General features: G+C 37.6%; 2 protein-coding genes across 2 annotated transcripts; both read right to left on the bottom strand.

Annotated features, from left to right (window-relative positions):
* Window positions 1-8079: 8079 nt before the first annotated feature.
* Window positions 8080-12758, bottom strand: LOC131351399 (uncharacterized). The gene is made up of 5 exons (XM_058386840.1): window positions 11040-12758; window positions 10830-10931; window positions 10665-10757; window positions 10489-10581; window positions 8080-9636 (listed from the first exon to the last, which is right to left on the bottom strand). The coding sequence occupies exons 1-5, from the start codon at window positions 11521-11523 to the stop codon at window positions 9542-9544; spliced, it is 867 nt and encodes a 288-aa protein (XP_058242823.1). The 5' UTR covers window positions 11524-12758; the 3' UTR covers window positions 8080-9541.
* A 663-nt stretch (window positions 12759-13421) lies between these two features.
* LOC131349521 (uncharacterized) lies at window positions 13422-19530 on the bottom strand. The gene is made up of 14 exons (XM_058385280.1): window positions 19152-19530; window positions 18388-18462; window positions 17347-17448; window positions 17084-17182; window positions 16852-16989; window positions 16537-16638; window positions 15990-16100; window positions 15492-15584; window positions 15253-15336; window positions 15005-15097; window positions 14580-14678; window positions 14319-14337; window positions 14143-14185; window positions 13422-13790 (listed from the first exon to the last, which is right to left on the bottom strand). Exons 1-14 carry the CDS (start codon window positions 19528-19530, stop codon window positions 13758-13760), a joined length of 1470 nt encoding a protein of 489 aa, XP_058241263.1. The 3' UTR covers window positions 13422-13757.
* Between the last annotated feature and the right edge of the window lie 585 nt (window positions 19531-20115).

Here is a 20115-nt window from a genome sequence, read left to right as displayed (position 1 = left end):
ATATTTTTCGGAAAAAAGGAGGCAATCAAGGAATAACACTCGATGAAATTTTGCATCAGGTTGATAAAAAGGTATTCCTTTATGTTGACTGTTATCTTTAAGTCATAATTTGAATTTGATTGTTACCCTTATTTTCTGTCTGTTTTTCTTCTTGCATGGTTGTCTGATGTAACATGTGTGCGTACCGCAGTGCTTCATGGCCTTCCAGTCCTCCTGGGGGATGACTCCAAGGAGTTTTTCAGGATGTGCTTTGTAAGTAAATGTTATTCTGCTTTCTTTAGATTGTGTTTTGTCAATCATAGCAGTAAAGAGTTAACTCAACTAACAAAAGTTTGTTAAAAGGTTTTTAATGTTTTTGAATACATTCTAAAAAAAACCCCCATAAAATTCCCAAATGAGAATTTAATCAAATGGTGTTGATTTGTGGTCATTGAAATTGCCATCATCTTGTAGCTTGATTTACTCATCTCATCTGGGTTGTGTGCTACGGTGCTGATCCTGCAAGGACATTATAATGTCATTATAACGTTCTTAAATGGATAGTTCACCCCAAAATGAAAATTCTGTCATGAAAAAAATTTCTTTGTTTGGTTGAAGACAAAGACATTTGGACAAATGCTTGTAACCAAACAGGTCTTGGACCCCAATTGACTATCATAGTAGGAAAAATTACAATGGTAGTCAAAAGAACCCCAGAACTTTTTGCTATCCTACATTCTTCAAAATATCTCTTTTTGTATTCAACAGAACAAAAAAAGCAAATTTTTCTACTATGGTAGTCAATGGGGACCAAGAACTGTTACTGTTACAAGAATTCTTCCAAATATATTTCTCTGTGTTCATCAGAACAAAGAAATGTGTACAGATTTGGAACAACTCAAAGGTGAGTAAATGATGACAATTTTTAATTTGGGGGTGAACTATCCCTTTAAAACATGAAACAAGTGACATTTAGAATGTATTCACAACATTTTCAAAAACATAAAAAACAGAATTAGAAAAAATAAAAAAAACCTCTAAGGAGCGTTTTTATAAATACTTTTGTTAGCTAGGTAATGCTTAAATGCTTAAAATGTACATTCAGACACTGGATCATAAAGTATGTGTAGTATATTTTTGTTTCTAAATCTTCTAAAAAGCTTTCTGAATTTCTAAATCATCATTATGTAATCATTACTTACTCACCTTTGTGACAGTATATTGTGCCTATATATTAAGCTTCAAAAGCACAAAAAACATTTCATTGAATAATTACATGTGAATTTTGGAGCTTGAAAAGTACCATAATGACTAATAATGATTTAGTAGTTAAGTTCTGTGAAGTTCAGAAAGGAAAGTTATCTCAAGGCATGTTATAGGGAGAATTTAGGAGCAGTGTAGTCAAAAGATATAATACACTAATGGTCAGTGGTTAAATCATTGTCATCCTAAATATGTTTTGTAAGCCTTTCACTATATATTTAATTATTTCTCTAAGACAGACGTGATGTAAAACTTGCCTACATGTCATCAGACTTCCTGCTTGCCCAAAGCTCTCTCTCATAAGGTAGAGAGAAACTCACTCTTTCCTTCTTTTTTTTTTTTGTATGTTTAGGATTCAGATGTAGATGCAGACTTCAGTGGAGTTGATGTTGGCCTGCTCACAGTTTTACCTGAAGATACACCTGCCCAAACTCCAAATGCTCTCCATGTTGATGCATCAAGGGCAATCATTCTGGAGGGAAGACTGGTCATGGATGACGTTCCAAACTTGCCACATGCTGTATGTCTCCTCTTTGCTTTAATCTATGCTCTAAATTTGGACTACCCAAAGACAATGAGGAACACATTTGATTTTATTCAGAGGGTATTTCTGTTGTTGGGAGGCAAGAATCTTAAACCCAAACTCCAAACCCTTAAAAACCAGCTTTTAAGCTAAACCTTAGCTAAATGCCTCTGCTGCCTGTTTTATATTTGGCATATTTTGTAATTACACTTGTTTGAGGTGTGCAAAGGTTTATACTTAATTTGTAAGTGCACTAACTTCAAAACCATAACTGAACAAGAAGTACAACTAGTGCACACTTGTAGTTAAAACTGAACTATTTCTAAAGCAAAATGTTTGTATTTTAGGCATTTTAGAATTATACTACTTTTAATACACAGTTCTTCTTACAAATGGCTCAGTTACGGTTTAAAGTAATAATTGAGCCTTTCTACAGCCAAATGTCTTTCTTCAGTATATAAATGCCTATTTTTTTTTCTGTTCATTGCTGTACAATGTAATTTTACAGTGCTACGTATTGATGTATAAGAGGTCTGTTCAGACAAAACCATTGTCTTTGCATTTACTTAATTGTAAAGTAATGTTCCTGAGTCTTTCTAGCAGTTTATTAAAAATAAACAGTTGACAATGTTAGACAAGTGTTGAGTGTCTTCTGTATCAGTTGTACATAAAAAACATGTTCACTTTACTTAAAAAACTGCAACTGAAGTTGTTGCAGTAATAGATATATCACATTAAATTAAATTAGAGTAGTAGTCTTACTATCATATTTTAAGTAACATTAGTAACCATTAAAGAGTATATTAACTGAAATTGAAATATTAAACTTGCTTGATATTTATTATTTAATTTATTTAGGAAAAGTTTGTTCTACTTACTTAAAGCTGATTAATAACTTAACTTGAATATTCTCTTTAAGTTCAACTAGGAAAAATAAGGGCAATCGGTTTCCAAAGTTTTTTTAAATAAACTGAGCTAATTAGAGTTTACAGTGCATAAAATAAAGGTGAAGGTGCATTGAAACAGTAAAACTGATGCTGAAGTTGTAAAAAAAAAAAAAAAATAATTATTTACAATTTGTAAATAAATGTTACATCTTATCTCAAATCTTAGAGATAATTTTGTACCTTTAGCTTCCACAATGATGTTTACATAGCTGAAGTAGACAATGCAATGGACAGCGATTACAAACACAACCATAACACTGCAGCATAAATCTGAAGAAAAAAAAGGTTTTTTAACGAGTATCTACAAATAAAGTGAAGATAATTAATATCCATGCTGAAACCTATTAAAATGACTACTAGAATGTTCTTTCCAGCTAATCTAAAGGGTTGAAATCATCTTTATTTACAGAGGTTCTTGGGGTAATATAAAGTTTACAGAACATCACAGCTTTATGGTATAAAAATATGAAAACAATTTTAAAACAGATAAAATCTAGAGTTGTCAAATTTCTTTTGGTTTTGGTTGTTATTGAACATCTCCTGCGAGAACTGAAATATAGCTCTTCTAAGACAATTAAGACAAAGCATATGAGAGAATATTTCTGGGAGCTTATGCCTGGGATGGATGGATGGATGGATGGATGGATGGATGCTTTATTGATCCTGGAGGAGATTCAAGAAATTTGACCTGACCACCTCTGATGAGCCAGAGTTAGGGTTAGGAACTTTGAGAGCCTCCATCTCCTGAACAATCTACATGGATAATTCATACAAGTAAATAAAAACGAAACGCAATTTATGTTTTCTTCTTCTTCTTCTTCTTCTTCTTCTTCTTCTTCTTCTTATTAATAATAATAATAATAATAATAATAATAGCCACTTTTGTGCTTTTGGAGTTCGTACCTCAGGTCCTGTTCTTCTCTCATCTTCAAAATGACATTTTGTTCTGTTTAAAATAAATATTTGACATACAGCAATTAATCCTGCTGGCTAACTGACAGACACTGCTTTAAAACTTGTCATTTATTTATTAACAACAAAAATAAACTTACCTGTCTTTGAATTTTATCCCTGATTCATATAAAAAAAGCAAAATTTTAAACAGATTTTGTAGAAATTTACAACAAATCGTGTTTTCTTAAGATACCAGTTATTTTAAATAGATTTTTGTTTTATTACTTTTCATTATTAATGCAAATTATTATTTTTTAAAATTCCAATAACTTTATTAATCCCAGGGGGAAATTTTTTAATTAATCATGTCTCATACCTCTTAATATAAGTTAAGTGACTTGCTATGGAATTGCAATGTCTGTGTCATACTGCTTTTAGCACAATGTTTACAAAACTAATAAATAATTGATTGATTCTGACAAGACTTACGGGAATCATAGATTTGCAAAACGAGCCATGCAGAGCAAAACACTGTATCAAGTGGCAGAACAATCATACAGAGATATTCTAAAGTTCGAGTTCCTTTACCTGGAAGCCAAGACATTTAAATCTCACCTGTGAGTGTAAATCAACTCAAAACATGAACTGGTGGGTGAAGGCTAAAAATATTTTTAAATTGATATTCATTCAATGTCACAGGCCAAGTTAACAAACTTGGAGTAAAGTGCTGTCTATCTTCTTCCAAATTAGTACATAAGCTCAAAGATGGCAAACTGGTGTCTCTGTGATTGACAGAGGAGAGAGCAGGCTCCTCCTACCCACAAAGCATTACCTACATTCCCTGAGAAACACATGGCCTATGAGTAGCTTAGGCATGTAAAGTGGAAATATATTAAAGTTCTTTCTTTCCACATTGTATTTGCATGTGAACATGAATTACCTGGAAATTAACACAAAGGTTAACTGGAAAGTGACAAAAGTTAATGAGATTTACTCAATGTGCATGGCAATGAAACACTGCAATGGCAGGTATGTATATTTTCAGAGACCAAAATTAGAGAAAATATAACTTTTGTAAATTAAGTGTATTGAAAAATATAAATCTGTACTACTATAATCTACTGTATTAAGACTTCTTCATAATATTTGAGACAATTATTTAGTTAAACACATTTATAGTGGTATGTTTGACAGAATCCTACAATACCTGCTTTGAGGATCAGTTCTGTAGCGAGAACAATCGCATTTAAAGTACTGAGACCTACAGCTCCAAACATGTAGATCATAACGTGAAGAAAATCTTCAGAAAAAAAAGATTAATTAACAAGCTAATGATAACAAATGTGCACATGATGAGAGAAAAAAAAAATTAATTACTTGACTCACCAGGTAAATATTTTGGATGTTTGAACAAGCAAATTGCTGCCAGAACATGGACCAATGGCATCAGAGCCAAATATCCAGAAGAAACTAAAACCAACATTCAGATATCACAAAACTCATCAATTCAGTAAAGATGACTTTTAAGAATGTAGTTCCCTTTCAAGGGAACTTGATGCTGCATCATGGCTGACACTATGGGAACACTTCTATGTCCGAAGCTCTGTGTGAAATCACGCCGAAGCACGAGAGGAAGCGCTCTGTGTATGTTTGTGTTGATTGTTTGTCCTGTCTGTGTATGTATATATATATATATATAAAGATCAGAAAAGATGGCATGTTCAGAAAGTGTGTGCTCCATGCCCCACTAAATTTTGGGGGACGACTCACACTTTTTCTGCTTTGTTTGTTTGATAGTGGAGTGTGCATGCGCGGCTCTCAAGGGAGCCAGCTGCGTTCGCTGTGAAACTTTTCCTCTGTAAACTCCACTCTCGCTTGGCTATTTTCTCCAGCCAAGTGCATGTGCCTTGTGGCGCTGACTTAGATAATGGGTCTCGCAGGTCAAGTTAGTGGACCCGGAATAAGAGACGGGTAAGGGGAAAGGGGATCCCTTTCTCTTTCCCTCTCTCCCGACTCGGCTCCGGGAGCTCATTTTGCGATTTCTCCCGACCCAAATGAGGAATTATTGTCTTCATCGGACTCTGAGGAGCTTGTGATGGGCAACAAGGAGCGAACAGCATTTGAATTGCCACCGCATTCTGTGGTGTTCGAAAAGCTCCTGGAGGTGATCACACATGCCCACAAAGCAGATGGCCCATGCCATCGGCCGTTTCATGACTGCATTTAGTTGCCACAGAGAGGCAATCTGTCAGAGATAAAAGAAAGGGACAACCTTTCTTTTAGACATCCTTGTGTCTCCTAAGGGCCTGTTCTTCCTTTCCCATTATGAGGAGCTAGGGCTAGGCCAGTACCCACCAGCCCCAGACTGGCCTGCTGAGGCAGGGAAACAAGACTAGTGCTGCAGCTCAGCCACCCCATGTAAAATTTGGATGGCTGGTTAGCGCTTAGGAGCAGGTCCCCCGGCGAGAGACAACCATCTCTGCAGTGTGGGCCAGGAATGACTCCTAATGAGAGCTAGGGTTCTTAGGGATGCCCCTTTTAGGGCCATTTCCACTGTTGCCTACCCCGGCACCTGCTTCGGTGTTCAGTCATGTGTTGCCACCTCCTGGGTTTTCCCCTGCAAGCTTGCTGTTTCAGGGCACTATGCAAGGTGAGATGCCATGCTTTCCCACATTAGGTCCCTAGCCCTCAACCCATTAAAGTGTGTGCTTTCTTCCTCTCTGAGAACCACCTTCTGTGGTATAGTTTGGGATTCAGCCACAATGTGGGAATTCCATCCTTTCTGCCATAAAGGTCTTCACCCCCGCAGACACCCTTTTTGGGGTCACAAAGGTTATGTGCCACAAGCTTCGTACCCTTCTTATGTGGACAGACCCTGGTTCTCACCTTGGATCCCACTCTTGGGGTGTGTCCTTGTCACAGGAATCTTTGGATAGACTCCCCCCTCTTGGGCTGGGGAGCGGCCCTAAATGGCTACCCTGCCCATGGCATTTAGGAGGGCTCCTGTCTCTTATGGTACTCAGATTGCCTTAAGATGGGGGCTATGTTTCTAGTGTTGAAACACTTTCTTCTGACACTCAGGGGCTACCTTTCGAGGTCCCCTTATTCAATCATTAGGGCGGTTTGTGTTTGCACCCCCTGTTCAGGTTGGTGCACCAGATCTGGCCCTAGGTAGAGACCAGATTTTTCTTGCTGAGAGCTTTTTACCCTCCAGAGCACAGGATCAGGAAGCAGGCTTCCTGATGAGGCAGGGGCTGAGGCCTGGGGAATGGCATTTCCACCTGTAGGTGGTGGAATGCATATGGCAATTTTTGGCAGGGCAGAAGTGGCTATGTTCACCTCTGAGGAGTCAACCCACTGTGCCCTGTGCCTTTTCTTTTCCCTTATGGATAGTGCTCCTTGGGAGATTCCCATCAGGAGGAGCCTCCACTCTCAGGTATGTGGGCGATTCTTTTCCGCCACCCTGAGGGGGACCAGTTCTTAGACTCTGTTCTCCCAACTGAGGTTGTGGAGACTATTTTGAACTTTTGCCACTGGTGTTATTGGCGTCGTCAGGATCTAGTTCACTGTCCTATTAGTATAGTGCAGACACACCTCTTTGAGGGCCTATCACCCTCTACATTGAGGTATACATGGCAGCCATTGCTGCAAGTCACGTGCCTGTTCTCTGGTCTCTCACCTCCAGCGCAGTGCCAAATGGCTGAGGCTTTCCTGTAGATTGTGTCTCCCCTCCTAAGACCTCTAAGTGGTCCTGGAGGGGCTTCTCCAAACCCTTTGAGCCAATGGAATCTCTGAGAAGTTTCTGACCCTGAACACAGCTCTGCTATAAGCCGATCATCCAGACTTTCTGCAGGTCTTCTGCCCTCCACCCCATGAGTTGGCAGAGCAGGAGAGACTGCACCTGCTGTGCCCAGTTCGGGTTTTTGGGACTTGCGCCTATTGTTCAAGTTCAAGGCATAGGTCCTCTCACTTCTTATCTGTCTTGGTGGCCCCAACCAAAGCAATTCAACAAGCAGCACCTTGTGCTGGGTAGTGGTAGCTATCTCGTAGACCTATAAGGTGCACTGTGTGGCTTCACCTTTAGGGATTACAGCTCGCTCCACTAGGCGTATCACCTTGTCCAGCACCCTGGCTAGCGGCATTCCCCCCAGGATGTTTGTGCTGTGGCAGGTTGGTCCTCTAAGCACACTTAATCAGGTTTGGGGCAGACATCTCCCTGCGTGTGACGGTGTTGGTATTGGCGTTCCCATAGCATCAGCCATGAGGCAGCGTCAACTTCCCTCGAAAGGGAACTACACCGGGTTATGTATGGTTCCCTGAGAGGAGAATGAGATGCTGTATTATTAGCCACTAGTCACTTTGCAGCAGAGGCTTCATTTATCAAGCTGGAGATGACATTCATAAGTAAATGAAAAAGAAAAAAGGTTGTAAACATATTGAAGGAGCTGCAGTTCTCAGGGACAACAGTTAGGATACACCAAGGATTGTTGTTTTCTTTGCGAGTGGGACAGCGGAGCAAGAACTTCACATTACTCGCAGGAAATTGTTGCCAGGGCAGAAGAATGTTGCACATGACCCACTGGTTGATCCGAAGAACATAATTCTTCCGCCACTGCACATCAAACTTGGACTAATGAAAAATTTTGTGAAGGCAATGAATAAACAAAGTGAAGCGTTTGCATACTTGCAACAAATGTTTCCGCGCATCAGTGACGCAAAGATAAAAGAAGGCGTTTTCGTTGGCCCACAAATCCGAGAGGTGATGATGGATAGTCACTTTGATGACCTTCTGCAGGGTGCCGAACGTGTTGCATGGACTGCCTTCAAGAATGTTGTGTCAAACTTTTTGGGCAGCTACAAGGCACAAAACTACATTGAACTGGTTGAAACTGCTTCAGGCATACAAGTCGATGAACTGCAACATGTCACTGAAGATACATTTTCTTCATTCGCACTTGGACTTCTTCCCAGCCAATCTCGGAGTCGTCAGTGATGAACATGGTGAGAGGTTTCACCAAGACATTGCCACTATGGAGAAATGCTACCAGGGAAAGTGGAGTCCATCAATGCTGGGAGACTATTGTTGGACACTGATATGTGAAGCTTCGGACAGTGACTATAAGCGAAAATCTGCAGCAAAACATTTCTAGTTGTCTCTCATGTTGCTTTCTAGCAATATCATAGCGTAGGCCTATGCAATACTGAAGACAATTACAGTGTTAATGTGTTAATGCAGTTTATTTAAAAACCCTACGTGATAGAAAAATTACCAATACACATTTGTGTTCAGCATATAAAAATCTATTGGCTTCACCAAAAATTGTAGAGGAAACAACGTTTTCCATAAAATTTGTTGACCAGTGTAATACGAAGGTCGAAAGTTCACCAAAGAGCAAATAATCTTCTTTCTTAAATATATTCTGCCTTACCTAATATAACTGAACTGATGACAATCACCACTGCTATGATTGCCAATACTGTTGCAGAATGTCCAGATTTTCCCTGAGCCCCCCTTATTGGAAATAAGAACAATGTTTATTTTCATGCAGCTTTGTTAATGAAAAAAATGAAGGAAATGAAGGGAATGTTGTATGCTTATTCAGTTTGTGTATGTGTACACAAATGTAGCCATAACTAAGAAATAATTCTTTTGTACCAAAGCAAAATTCACTATTTTTTTATTAAATATTGAAGAAAGAGCACATTAATTTGGATCACTGATGTGACTAGCAGCTGCATTCGGCCATTAGGGAAATAAATAACAAAGAATATTTTTATAAGTTTTTAATAATATGATGATTTTAACATATATTATAGGACGCGACTGTAGCTCTTGTGGTGAGTTTTATTATACAATATACTAAATACTAAAGAAAGAAAGTAAACGAGGAAGGAAGGAGATTGTAGTTTAAAGGAGCACAAAGGCACTATACACTTACTTCAGTGTAAACTTACTTGAACATGCAGCTGTTGATATAGTTAAGTGGTAAAGTGGAACAGCCAAAGCCTTCACTGTTTTTTGTATCCGCTCTGTGAAATAAAATAATTGAGCTGTTTACACATATTCTGTAAAATCATTCATGTCGTACTGAATTTGTACTAAAATCTTTTCCATGGACAGCATGGCCAATGCATTCAGAAGTGCTGGAAAAGCACCGAGTGGATGCTCGACCACCATCACCTGACTGCTGCTGAATTTGCAGATTGGGTTGATCTGGCTCATGATTCTTTTCTTTTCTTCATCTGAACACCTTGTGAAAGGGTATTGTTTTTGTAAAGATGTAACCGAATTTTCTTTCATCTTGAGATATTTCACTTGCTTCCACATTAATCAGTACCTGCCAGTTAACTGACCATTTGCTGAGCTTTAATGAGACTTTTGAGAATGGTCCAATCACATGAGGCCAAATATAAAAAAACAATATTGATTCAACAAGCGGAGAGTGCTGTGCCGCGAGGAAAATTTTAATCAAGCCAATCAGAGCTGAGCCTCAAGTCACATGCTTTTCAAAAGTTTATGGACCTACATACACACTCATTTGTCCAGCACCCGCACACACACACACACACACGAATGAAATAAAGTTTTGATTTTGCATTTTTTTTTATTTTAAATAAATGATAATATGGCTAACAGTGGAATAATATGACTAAATGCTTTTATTTCGTTATTAAAATAAATAATCTATTGTAAAAGTGTTAAAGCAGCAGTCTTCTCTGGCTAATTTTAAAGGGACAGCACCCCAGCGCCCCCTATTGACTGTTCTGTATACATGCAGTATTAATGAAGATTAAATTAATAGTAGCACCGAAGGCAAGTAGGAAGTCCAAGTAATGTTCCTCACAATCCTAAAATAAACTAGTGACTAAATAAAGACCTACCTGGTAACATGCCGAGATAAGATGATGTTTTCATCAAGATAACAGGCCTCATGATACTAACAGTTGAACAAATGATGACCTCAGATAGAAACCCTAGAAAAATGAATCAAACCAATCCACAGTCAGGAACATGGAAGGTGCCATGTATAATAAAAATAGAGAGGGAAATGATTTACCTTCTGATGACCACAAGCAGAAACTCAAAAACATGCAGATGTTTGGACAGAGAATCAGAAAAATGTGCCATTTCATGCCCTCTTTGCTAGCAACTAAAAAAAAAGATTGATATTTAGATTGTAAAGAGTAAACAGTGTTTTTAATAAACAATTCCTGGCAAATACCTTTCTTTCTCAGCAGGATACAAACAGGTCCACAAAATCCCACTGCAAGTAACAGTGCAACAGAGCACAACACTAATATTGCTATATGGAGGGCAGCAAAACCTGTAGGAAAAAGCATGAATAATAATCATCATAAACTTCTGATGAAGACCTGAACTTTTAGTTGTTTTTCAAAAAGATATCTCATTAGTGATCAGACAGGCACATTACCTACACCTTGAAGAAGCACAGTGGTACATCCTGACATGTTCCTGGTGTGGACCTCACATGTGAATTCTCCTTTATATTCCATGTTTAGATCCACCAGCTTTAAAGAGAAGTTTCCTTTCGGGATTTCGGAAGAAAATAAATCAACTCTGCCCTGGTAACTCTCATGTGAGGAGTCTGGGAAGATCTCACTATTTTGATAAAACAGGACGAGGATCTCTGGGTCTCTGTCTGTCCTTTTCCAGGTCACTTCTTCGATCTCACTGGCTGGTACATGTGAATCTACAGAACAGTTCAGTATGACATCCTCACCTCTGTAGGCAAAGACAGCTTGGTCTGATCCTGTCACTACAAGATGCCCTGAAAGAATGCATAGGATTCTAGGATAAGATTGATAGTAAAATCTAAACACAGTATTTATTGCTCTGTTTGTATTGTTGCTTAAATTGACCCTGAGTAGATCTTGAAACATGAACACTGGAAACATCCAAACTTCCTGCGACCTACCTACCAGGATGGTCGGTCATATCAGGTAACATGGAGGGGATCGACATCTGCTCCATGCAGACTCTCCACTGGTGTCCAACAAGGATCAGAATTTGGTCCTCTCCTTTTATCCCTCTATATCGACTCTCTTGGCAAAGTTATATCCTAACATGAGTTCTCTTACAATTGCTATGCTGATGAAATTTAACTTATATTCTGCTTCCCTCTTTCAGATACCACAACTTCTGCTCCAAACTCAGCATGTCTGGTGGACATATCATTATGTATGGTGGCTCATTAGCTGAAACTCATTCCCAGCAAACTGACCTGCTGGCCATCCCTGGAGATTCATCCCTAGGCCAGGATCTTGTGATATCCCTTATCCGATCTATACTCGGGTCTAATCAGCCTAGAAGCATGTCTTTGGACTGTGGGAGGAAACCGGAGCACCCAGAGGAAACCCACCAAGCACTGGGAGAACATGCAAACTCCACACACACAGTGAGCGGGAGCGAGACTTGAACCCAGGATGCTGGAGGTGTGAGGCGAAGTTTCCAAGATATGCCAATGCAGGAAAAATTCTATCTTACCCCTCAAACTGCCACAGGTGGTGTTTAAACACCTGGACACCTTCTGCTTGCATGTACATACTTTAGTGTGGAGACCTTTAACCTTGTGGTTGAGCTATATGATGGGTTTAACTGGTCACAGAACCAAGCAAGATGCCTTTCTACGCAGAGGTTTGGGTCACTAGGTGAGGTGCAGGTCATCACCATGGTCATAAGCATGATATTATTGTGATGGAAGCTGATATTGATTGATTAAAAGTTATGCTAGTTTAGGCCACAGACCTGTCAAGACACCGATTATGTGACTTCCACAAGTTTCTAATACATCTTTCAGGACGTTCGATTTTAATGTTTTTTTCTCCACTCACTGGTTGTGTGCTCTGGTTTATTGATATCAATTATATTTCTGTTTATTGAGTGTGTGCCTTTCTTTGTTCTGCCCCTTTGCTTTTGCCCCTCTGGCTCCCAATAAACTTCTTTTGTTGCACTTCCTGCATTTGTTCTCGAAAGCTCATGGTGGCATGTGACATTAAAACCAAATCATCTGTTTCTGTAGTAAAGTGATTTTTCTTGACAGCTTCCTGGTTTCATCCAGGCCCTGGAGGTTAAAAGGAGAGGTAAAAGAAATTTAGATTATTTACATCATCATGTTCTATCAACCTCGAATATCCATCAGATTCTCAGCGAGGAAATATTGGCCATAACTGATGCCATTTTATAGTCTAGTGTTATGTAGTGTTATACAGTATAGTCACACTATGACATGTGAGCAAATGCAAAAAACAAGATATACCGGTCCTGAAACACCACCTCTGGCAGTTGTCCATAAAAAGAGTTGTGTACATAAACAAATGCAATCTGTAGCCTGACTTTCTGCATGACCTGGTTTACTCTAATGACCTCTTAGAGTTTCTATGTTTTTCTGAAGTAAAAGTCTTTGCACACTAAAGGAAATGCCTTTAATAATATAAAATGATTTACATGCCTAAAATGAAAGCCATCGGGTCTGCAGCTATATATATTTAAATATCCAAAATAAAACATTTACTTATCCTGTTACTTTGAATCAAATCTCTTACCTTTAGATTGGACTGTAGCATGTGTTACTGATTAGTTGCATTACTAGCTAAAGCTTCACCGAAGTATATTTTAGAGCACATGAACCCAGTTGTTTTTAAGTTCTACTGCTGGACTATTAAGGTTCTCATAGTCCTGCTTACAAAATATCAAGTTCACTCACCCACAGCACAGCAGGTGGCACATTCACTGCAACATTTCCAATAAACACCATTTCTACATGGATAGAATTGACATCTTGATAATCTAATATACTGTAAACAACAAACTTTTATTTTTATTAAACAAAACAGGAGCAACATGAAAAGAGGTAACAAAATGGAACGGGTTAAACAGCTACAATTAAATGAAAGTATCTTACTTGTAGATTATTAAAGACAACACATCTGTACACATGTTTGTTAAGGCAGAGTTCAACTAAAATGATTAGGACAGAAAGTGTACTGAAAGTCCTGAAGGAACTGGAAATGTGAGACAATTTCACAATGTTCCATTACTACATTTGTCCAGATTCGTCTGTAATCCATTCACAAGGTATGAGGTATAGTATATCAGGCAGATTCATATTTTATTGATCTCCTTGGATACGTCAGGATGATCGGACAGGAAGGACCTCTATTTCCTGAGGAGGTTCAGGAACAAACAAATGAGTCACATGACCAAACAAATGAATAGTAAGATTAAAATTTCCCATTTTTTATTTTCTGGATAATGATTGGCATGATATAAGATTCTTAGTTTTTAAGAAAAAAGAATTCTTAATTTTAAGGAATTCTTTTTTTTTTTTAGAAACAGGTAAACAAAAATGGAGGAGGTTATAAATGTTTTTTAAGCCTTCTGTGTTATATTAGCCTAGGCCTTTATAATTTATATTTAAAATTATGACTTTTAAATCATAAATAAATGCAAAATCAATTTAATCAAAATCAAATGAATAGACCTTTAAATAAATATTAAAGAAAAAAAGACCATACCTCAGCTGCTGCTACTTTCCCGTCTTCAAAATTCTTTTTTATTCTGTTTAAAGAATAAGAGTGAGACTTTTTGGAAAGGTCACTCATTCATAATTTCCCTTCAGTTTTTTATCTGGGATCAACAGAGCTTTACTTAAATTTATATATAAGTTAAAAGAGAAGAAAAAAACACTTACCGGACTTGTAATCTCTTCCCTGTATTATATACAAAACACGTTAAATTATTGTTACAATTCCAGTCAAAACTGTAGGAATTCTAAATTTTCTTTAGATACCAGTTAAGCTACATTTTTCTTTCTAAAAATACATCTCAAACTTTAAATACAGTTTCAATCAAGTCAGTACAGCAGTATAATTAGTTTGGAACTGCAATAGTGATGGTTGATTTTAATAAAAGTAAATATAACAAATGATTGATTGTTCAGGACAGTACTCACAAGCACTGCAGATTAGCAAAGCGAGCCAAGTCAAAACAAACACTGTTTCAAACGGTAAAACAATCACACGCAGATCTCCTACAGTCCGTACTCCTTTCCCTAGAAGCCATTGGCACAGTTTATTGTATACCAACAGTATATTAGCACAGGCATTGAACTTTTAGAATAGCTTTCTTCTAAAAGATTCCTGTTCTCTTGACATGACACCTGACAATTCACAGGACATGAGCTGGCAACTATATCAAATAATGTTTAAAAAAAAAGAGAGACAAATTTCAAAATAAAATTTCATTCCTGAATACATCAACCAGATGAGAAGATCTACCAAACTGATGCTCTACTACCAAGACATGGCAATCTTGCAATCAACTTAGTATTGAATACCAAAATTTCTGTTTATGTAGGATGACACAGTGTTCTGATACCTGCTTTTAGAAATAATTCCACGACTAGAATGAGTGAGTTTAAAACAACGAGTCCTACGGATCCGAACATGTAGATCATAATGTGAAGAAACTCTGTAATAAAGAACAAAGTAAAGTTTAGGAAAAATTAAAGTAAAAAAAAAAACTATGTTTTATTTTTTCTTTTAAATCACACATAATAATAATAATAATAATAATAATAATAATAATAATAATAATAATAATAATAATAATATTTTAACACTAACCAGGCAAATGTTTTGGATGTTTGAACAAGGATGTTGCTGCTAAAACATGAAGTAAAACTACCAAAGCCACATATCCAGCATGATCTAGAAGTATCACGAGACATTTCATGTAAATTATAAAAAGCAACTTTTAAACTGACAAAAGCGTCTTTTTTAATTTTCCACAAAATCTGTTAGATAAGTGACAGTATGACAGAGAAAATGTTTTGACAGTAAGTGTATAACTGGTTATTCAGTACCTTTTTTATGTTCCATTGCCTCTGTAGAAAAATGAAGGCAGAGTGCACCGATTGCAATGATCAGAAACATGACAATGACAACGCAACACAAATCTGAAAAAAGGGGAAAAAATAAACAAAAACATAATTACAAATTATAGCTTGTAGTTAAATATTGTGTGGTGGTGGTGGTTGGGGCATTGGGTGGGGAGGTGGTGGTGATGGTGGTGGTTGGGGCGTTGGGTGGGAGGGTGGTGGTGATGGTGGTGGTGAGTAGAGTGTTTGGTGGTGGTGATGGAGATGGCAAGTGGTTGGGGTGTTGGGTGGGGAGGTGGTGGTGATGGTGGCGGTGATCGAGTCGTTTGGTGGTGGTGATGGTGGTGGTTGTGGTGTTGGGTGGGGAGGTGGTGGAGATGGTGGCAGTGAATGGGGTGCTGGGTGGGGTTGTGGTGGTGGGTGTTGGCTAAAATAAAAAAAATAAAACAATTTTAGAGATTATTATGAGAGAGCCATACTTACATCCAAGCCCTCTCCGTTGGGCGCAACATCCCAGTCTTTGGCTTCGCAGCAGACAAATCACTGCTAGCCATGCAAGGATATAGATTACTGACTCAACAGGAAAAATCCATACTGAAACCAGGAACATAGATTTGAATTACATAGATAAAAAATGTATATTTACATAAATATACATAAATAGCCTTAGTTGTATTGAAATGATATGAGATTATAGAAACTATATTTAATAAACTCTCTAAAATGAATGTGTGCCACTCCATGTTTTATAATGTAATCAATAATTATCCACTTTTCCTACAAGAATACTGGTATTTCTCAGAATTTTTAATAAAAATGTGATGGTAAAATCAAATCATAATTCCCCAAAAGTCGACAAGTAGCAGCACTGACAGTCCAGGAACTCAGTGATTCCCTGATGATTTTGGTTTCCATTGACCCCTGTTCACATCATTTTGTTCTCGACAAATTACACAATGTACATAATGAAAGATTAAGAATATTTCATTTAATATTTATTTATTTAACAATTTAATAATATTTATCTTACCTGTGGCAAAATCTCTAATGATAAATCCAATGAGCACAAAAAAGGATATATCCAGCAGGCTGTATGAAATCACAAAAGCAGATGCCACAGCAATATGCAGACCTGAGAAAATAAAACCTTTATTTCATCATGCATCATGTTTCGGATCAGTTTCTGACATATCACCAGTCAAAAAATACCCAAAGAAAAGTAAAATATATACTAAATTATTTTAGTCACATTTAGTATTAATGTGTCATGTACCAAATATACTAAATGTATTACAGTATATTCTATACTATATATTAAAATATCTTAAAAATAATTTACACTTACACCTGAAAGGTTTCCGTTGAAAGTAATGTTTTTGAAAAAACAGAAGAATCATCAGTGAAATGATGAGGGGTGGCAATGTTGCAGTTATCGGTATGTGGTCGATGCATGGATTGTTCACAATACGGATTGAACAGAGCTCTAAATGATGGCAAAAAGTGACCAATAAATATCCAGAAGCGTCCCAAATTTTGGTGTAAATTAAAAAAAAAAAAAAACAATAAACAGGACTTACCAAAATAATCTTTTCTAGATTGATGGAGAAAAATAGCAAGCAAAGCGCCATTGAAGGTTTCGAGGCACACAGTCGAATACATCCTCAGATCAAATATAGCTACAGAAGAATAAAGGAAAGAAGTCTTAGTTGAACATAAAAATCATCAAACTTCCTCCATCTAAACTTCTCTTACCAGCATAGTAAGAGAATGAAATGAGTTATTTTCCAGAAATCCACATGAACATTGTAATGTAATAGACACAATGCATATTCTTCCTTACCTAAAATGACAGCGCCGATGAGAGACACGGTTATTACCACCGCCATTAATGTTATCATATGTTCATATGCTGTCTGAGCCTGAAGCAGTTTATCAAAAAAAACTAAAAGTGAAGTAAAAACAAAGAAAAGCAATAATAAAAAGGGCACAAAAAAGCAGTCTTTATTACTGCAACACATACATTACATCTCTGTGGAATTCTGTTCTTCACATGTACCAGCTTAGGATGTTCGGATCAGAGCATGGTGGCACCTACGATGCAGTGCCTCTGGAGGAGACAGGGTTAGGGGCCTTGCTCAGGGGCCCAAAAGTGGCAGCTTGGCAGAAAAAGGGCTTCCCCCAGCCTTCCAATCAACAACCCAGAGTCTTAACCACTTGAACCAACAGTGCTCTTCTTTTGTATATTACTGTAACGTGTTATCTCATGTATAGCAGAATGTGGTATTTTTGTCTGTCCCAGAATAGGGTCAAGGCACAGATTAATACACGATGAAGGTATTTAGAACCCTTAAACTGCCCAGATCAATGTGTGCAAAGCTTTTGGGGATGTAATCAAGATTAGTAAATGTACCTGCTGCCAAAGGACATTTTCTACAAAATTCTACTGAATTAAGGGTCTGAATAATTTTTATGAATAAAGCATTTGTGTATTTGATTTTCAGTAAATTTCCGTAAATTGAGCTTTAGTGTACTTTGATGGTAAGAAGTGTGCCACAAGTAAAGGGGTGATTATCCACATATATTTTAAACTTTGTTAAATTTTAATCATTAATTAATGGAAACTTCATTATTAAGAACAGAATTTGTATATAAACTATATTTAAATTATATACTGAGTTTGCATATAAATTCTCTATACTGTCACGTCACACAGAGATTTTGAGAGAGAGAGATTTTGCCTGCTGTGTTTTTTGTATAAATAAATCTGCAAATGGATTCTGAACCTTCCGCCTCTGGCGCGTCCTTACATATACTTACTAGCACATGTTATCAGACAAGCAACGACAAGCAACATGTATTTCAAATAAAATGTTTTACTCACCTGAACATGTAGCTATTGCTAGAATCGAGTAGTAAAGCGGTACAGCCAAAGACTTCACAACTTTTTGCACATGCTCTGTTAAATAAATTAGCAAAGTTACTTGTTCTAATGTAAAAGTAATGCAATTTTATACAAACATGTTGCTTTATACATCATAAGACCAAAATACTTAAATGATTCTTACAGGGTAATCTGTCAAGATAAGGCGCGGTCTTCATCAGCATGATGGGTCGTCCGATACTGACAGCTGAACAAATGATGACCTCTGAGAAAATCCCTGTAGCAGTAAATCAAACCAAATTTCTGATATTTATTATGCATAAAGAGCAAAATCTATTAGGAAATGAAAATGACTGGACATGAATTTACCTTCTGATGACCACAATCCAAAAGCAGCACAGACGCAGATATTTGGACAAAGAATAAGCAAAGCGTACATCATCATGCATTTCCTGTTAGGAACTGAGAGAGAGAAAATAATTTACATACTGATATGATAGCAAGATTATTTCCTACTAATATATATACAGTGTGCAGTGAAAATACCATTCCTTCTCAAGTTGTGGAAAGCAGGAAGACACAATCCCATTGAAAGCAACAGTGCAACAGAGCACAAAGCTAATATGGATACATGAAGTGCAGAGAAACCTGTAGGAATGTGATAAAGTAGAAGTTACATTTTCTGAAGAAAATTTGAGTGGTAATTTTTAATTGGCTAACTCTTAGCACACATGTCTCAATGAAAAACAAATGAGTGCTATTACCAATTCTTTCCAGAAACACAGTGGTAAGTCCTGACATGTTCCTGGTGTGGACCTCACACACGAATTCTCCTTTATCTTCCATCCTTACATTCATGAGCTTTAGTGAGAAGTTTCCTTTCGGGATTTCTGAAGAAAAGAAATGAACTCTGTCCTGGTAACTCTCATGTGAGAAGTCTGAGTAGATCCTCTTGTCTTGATAAAGCAGGACAGATATGTCACTTTGTTTCTCTCTGTCCATCTTCTTCCAGGTCACTTCTTCGATCTCGCTGGCTGGTACACGTGGATCTACAGAGCAGTTTAGCACCACGTCCTTACCCGCAGTGGCAAAGATGGCTCGCTCTGCCCCTGTCACCACTAAATACTCTGAAAGAACGGACATTTTGAAGAAGATTGTATTATATGGTAATTGTAACACAGATAAACAAAGATAATTGATTGATGGTTACTTACTGATATTTCTAACTTCCATCATGACCTCAGTGAAGCCTTGGCTTGTGTTTACTTTACATCTGTAACCTCCAGCATCTTCTAAAAGCACATTTTTGAGTAAGATGGAGAAGTTCCCTTTCAAGAGCTCATCTTGAAAAAAGTCGACTCTGCCTTTAAACACCTGACTCTGGAGATCTGGTCGACTTTTTCCTTGTTGGAAGAGGCTGACTAGAGAATCTGAATCCTTCTTTCTCCATTCCACCTGCAGACCTTCCAGAGGCAGTGGGCTTTCAATAAAGCATGGCAGGAGGACTGAACCTCCCAGCTGGGCCACAACCGGACCCAAGGGGCCGTGGACATGGAGACCTGGATCCATGCAAGATCAACATGCAAACACCCATGTTAATCACACCTCTGCTTCCAAGACTTCACCAACAACTTATAATTGAACACCTGATTTTTTTTGTCATGTAAGTGCAGGACAAAGATGACATAATAAACTACAGTGACATAGTATTTGCTATAAATACCTTCA

This window comes from Hemibagrus wyckioides, linkage group LG03 (assembly GCF_019097595.1).
Source record: "Hemibagrus wyckioides isolate EC202008001 linkage group LG03, SWU_Hwy_1.0, whole genome shotgun sequence".
Taxonomy (NCBI): domain Eukaryota; kingdom Metazoa; phylum Chordata; class Actinopteri; order Siluriformes; family Bagridae; genus Hemibagrus; species Hemibagrus wyckioides.
The sequence above is the reverse complement of the archived record's forward strand: the minus strand, read 5'-3'. Positions and strand labels throughout refer to the sequence as shown.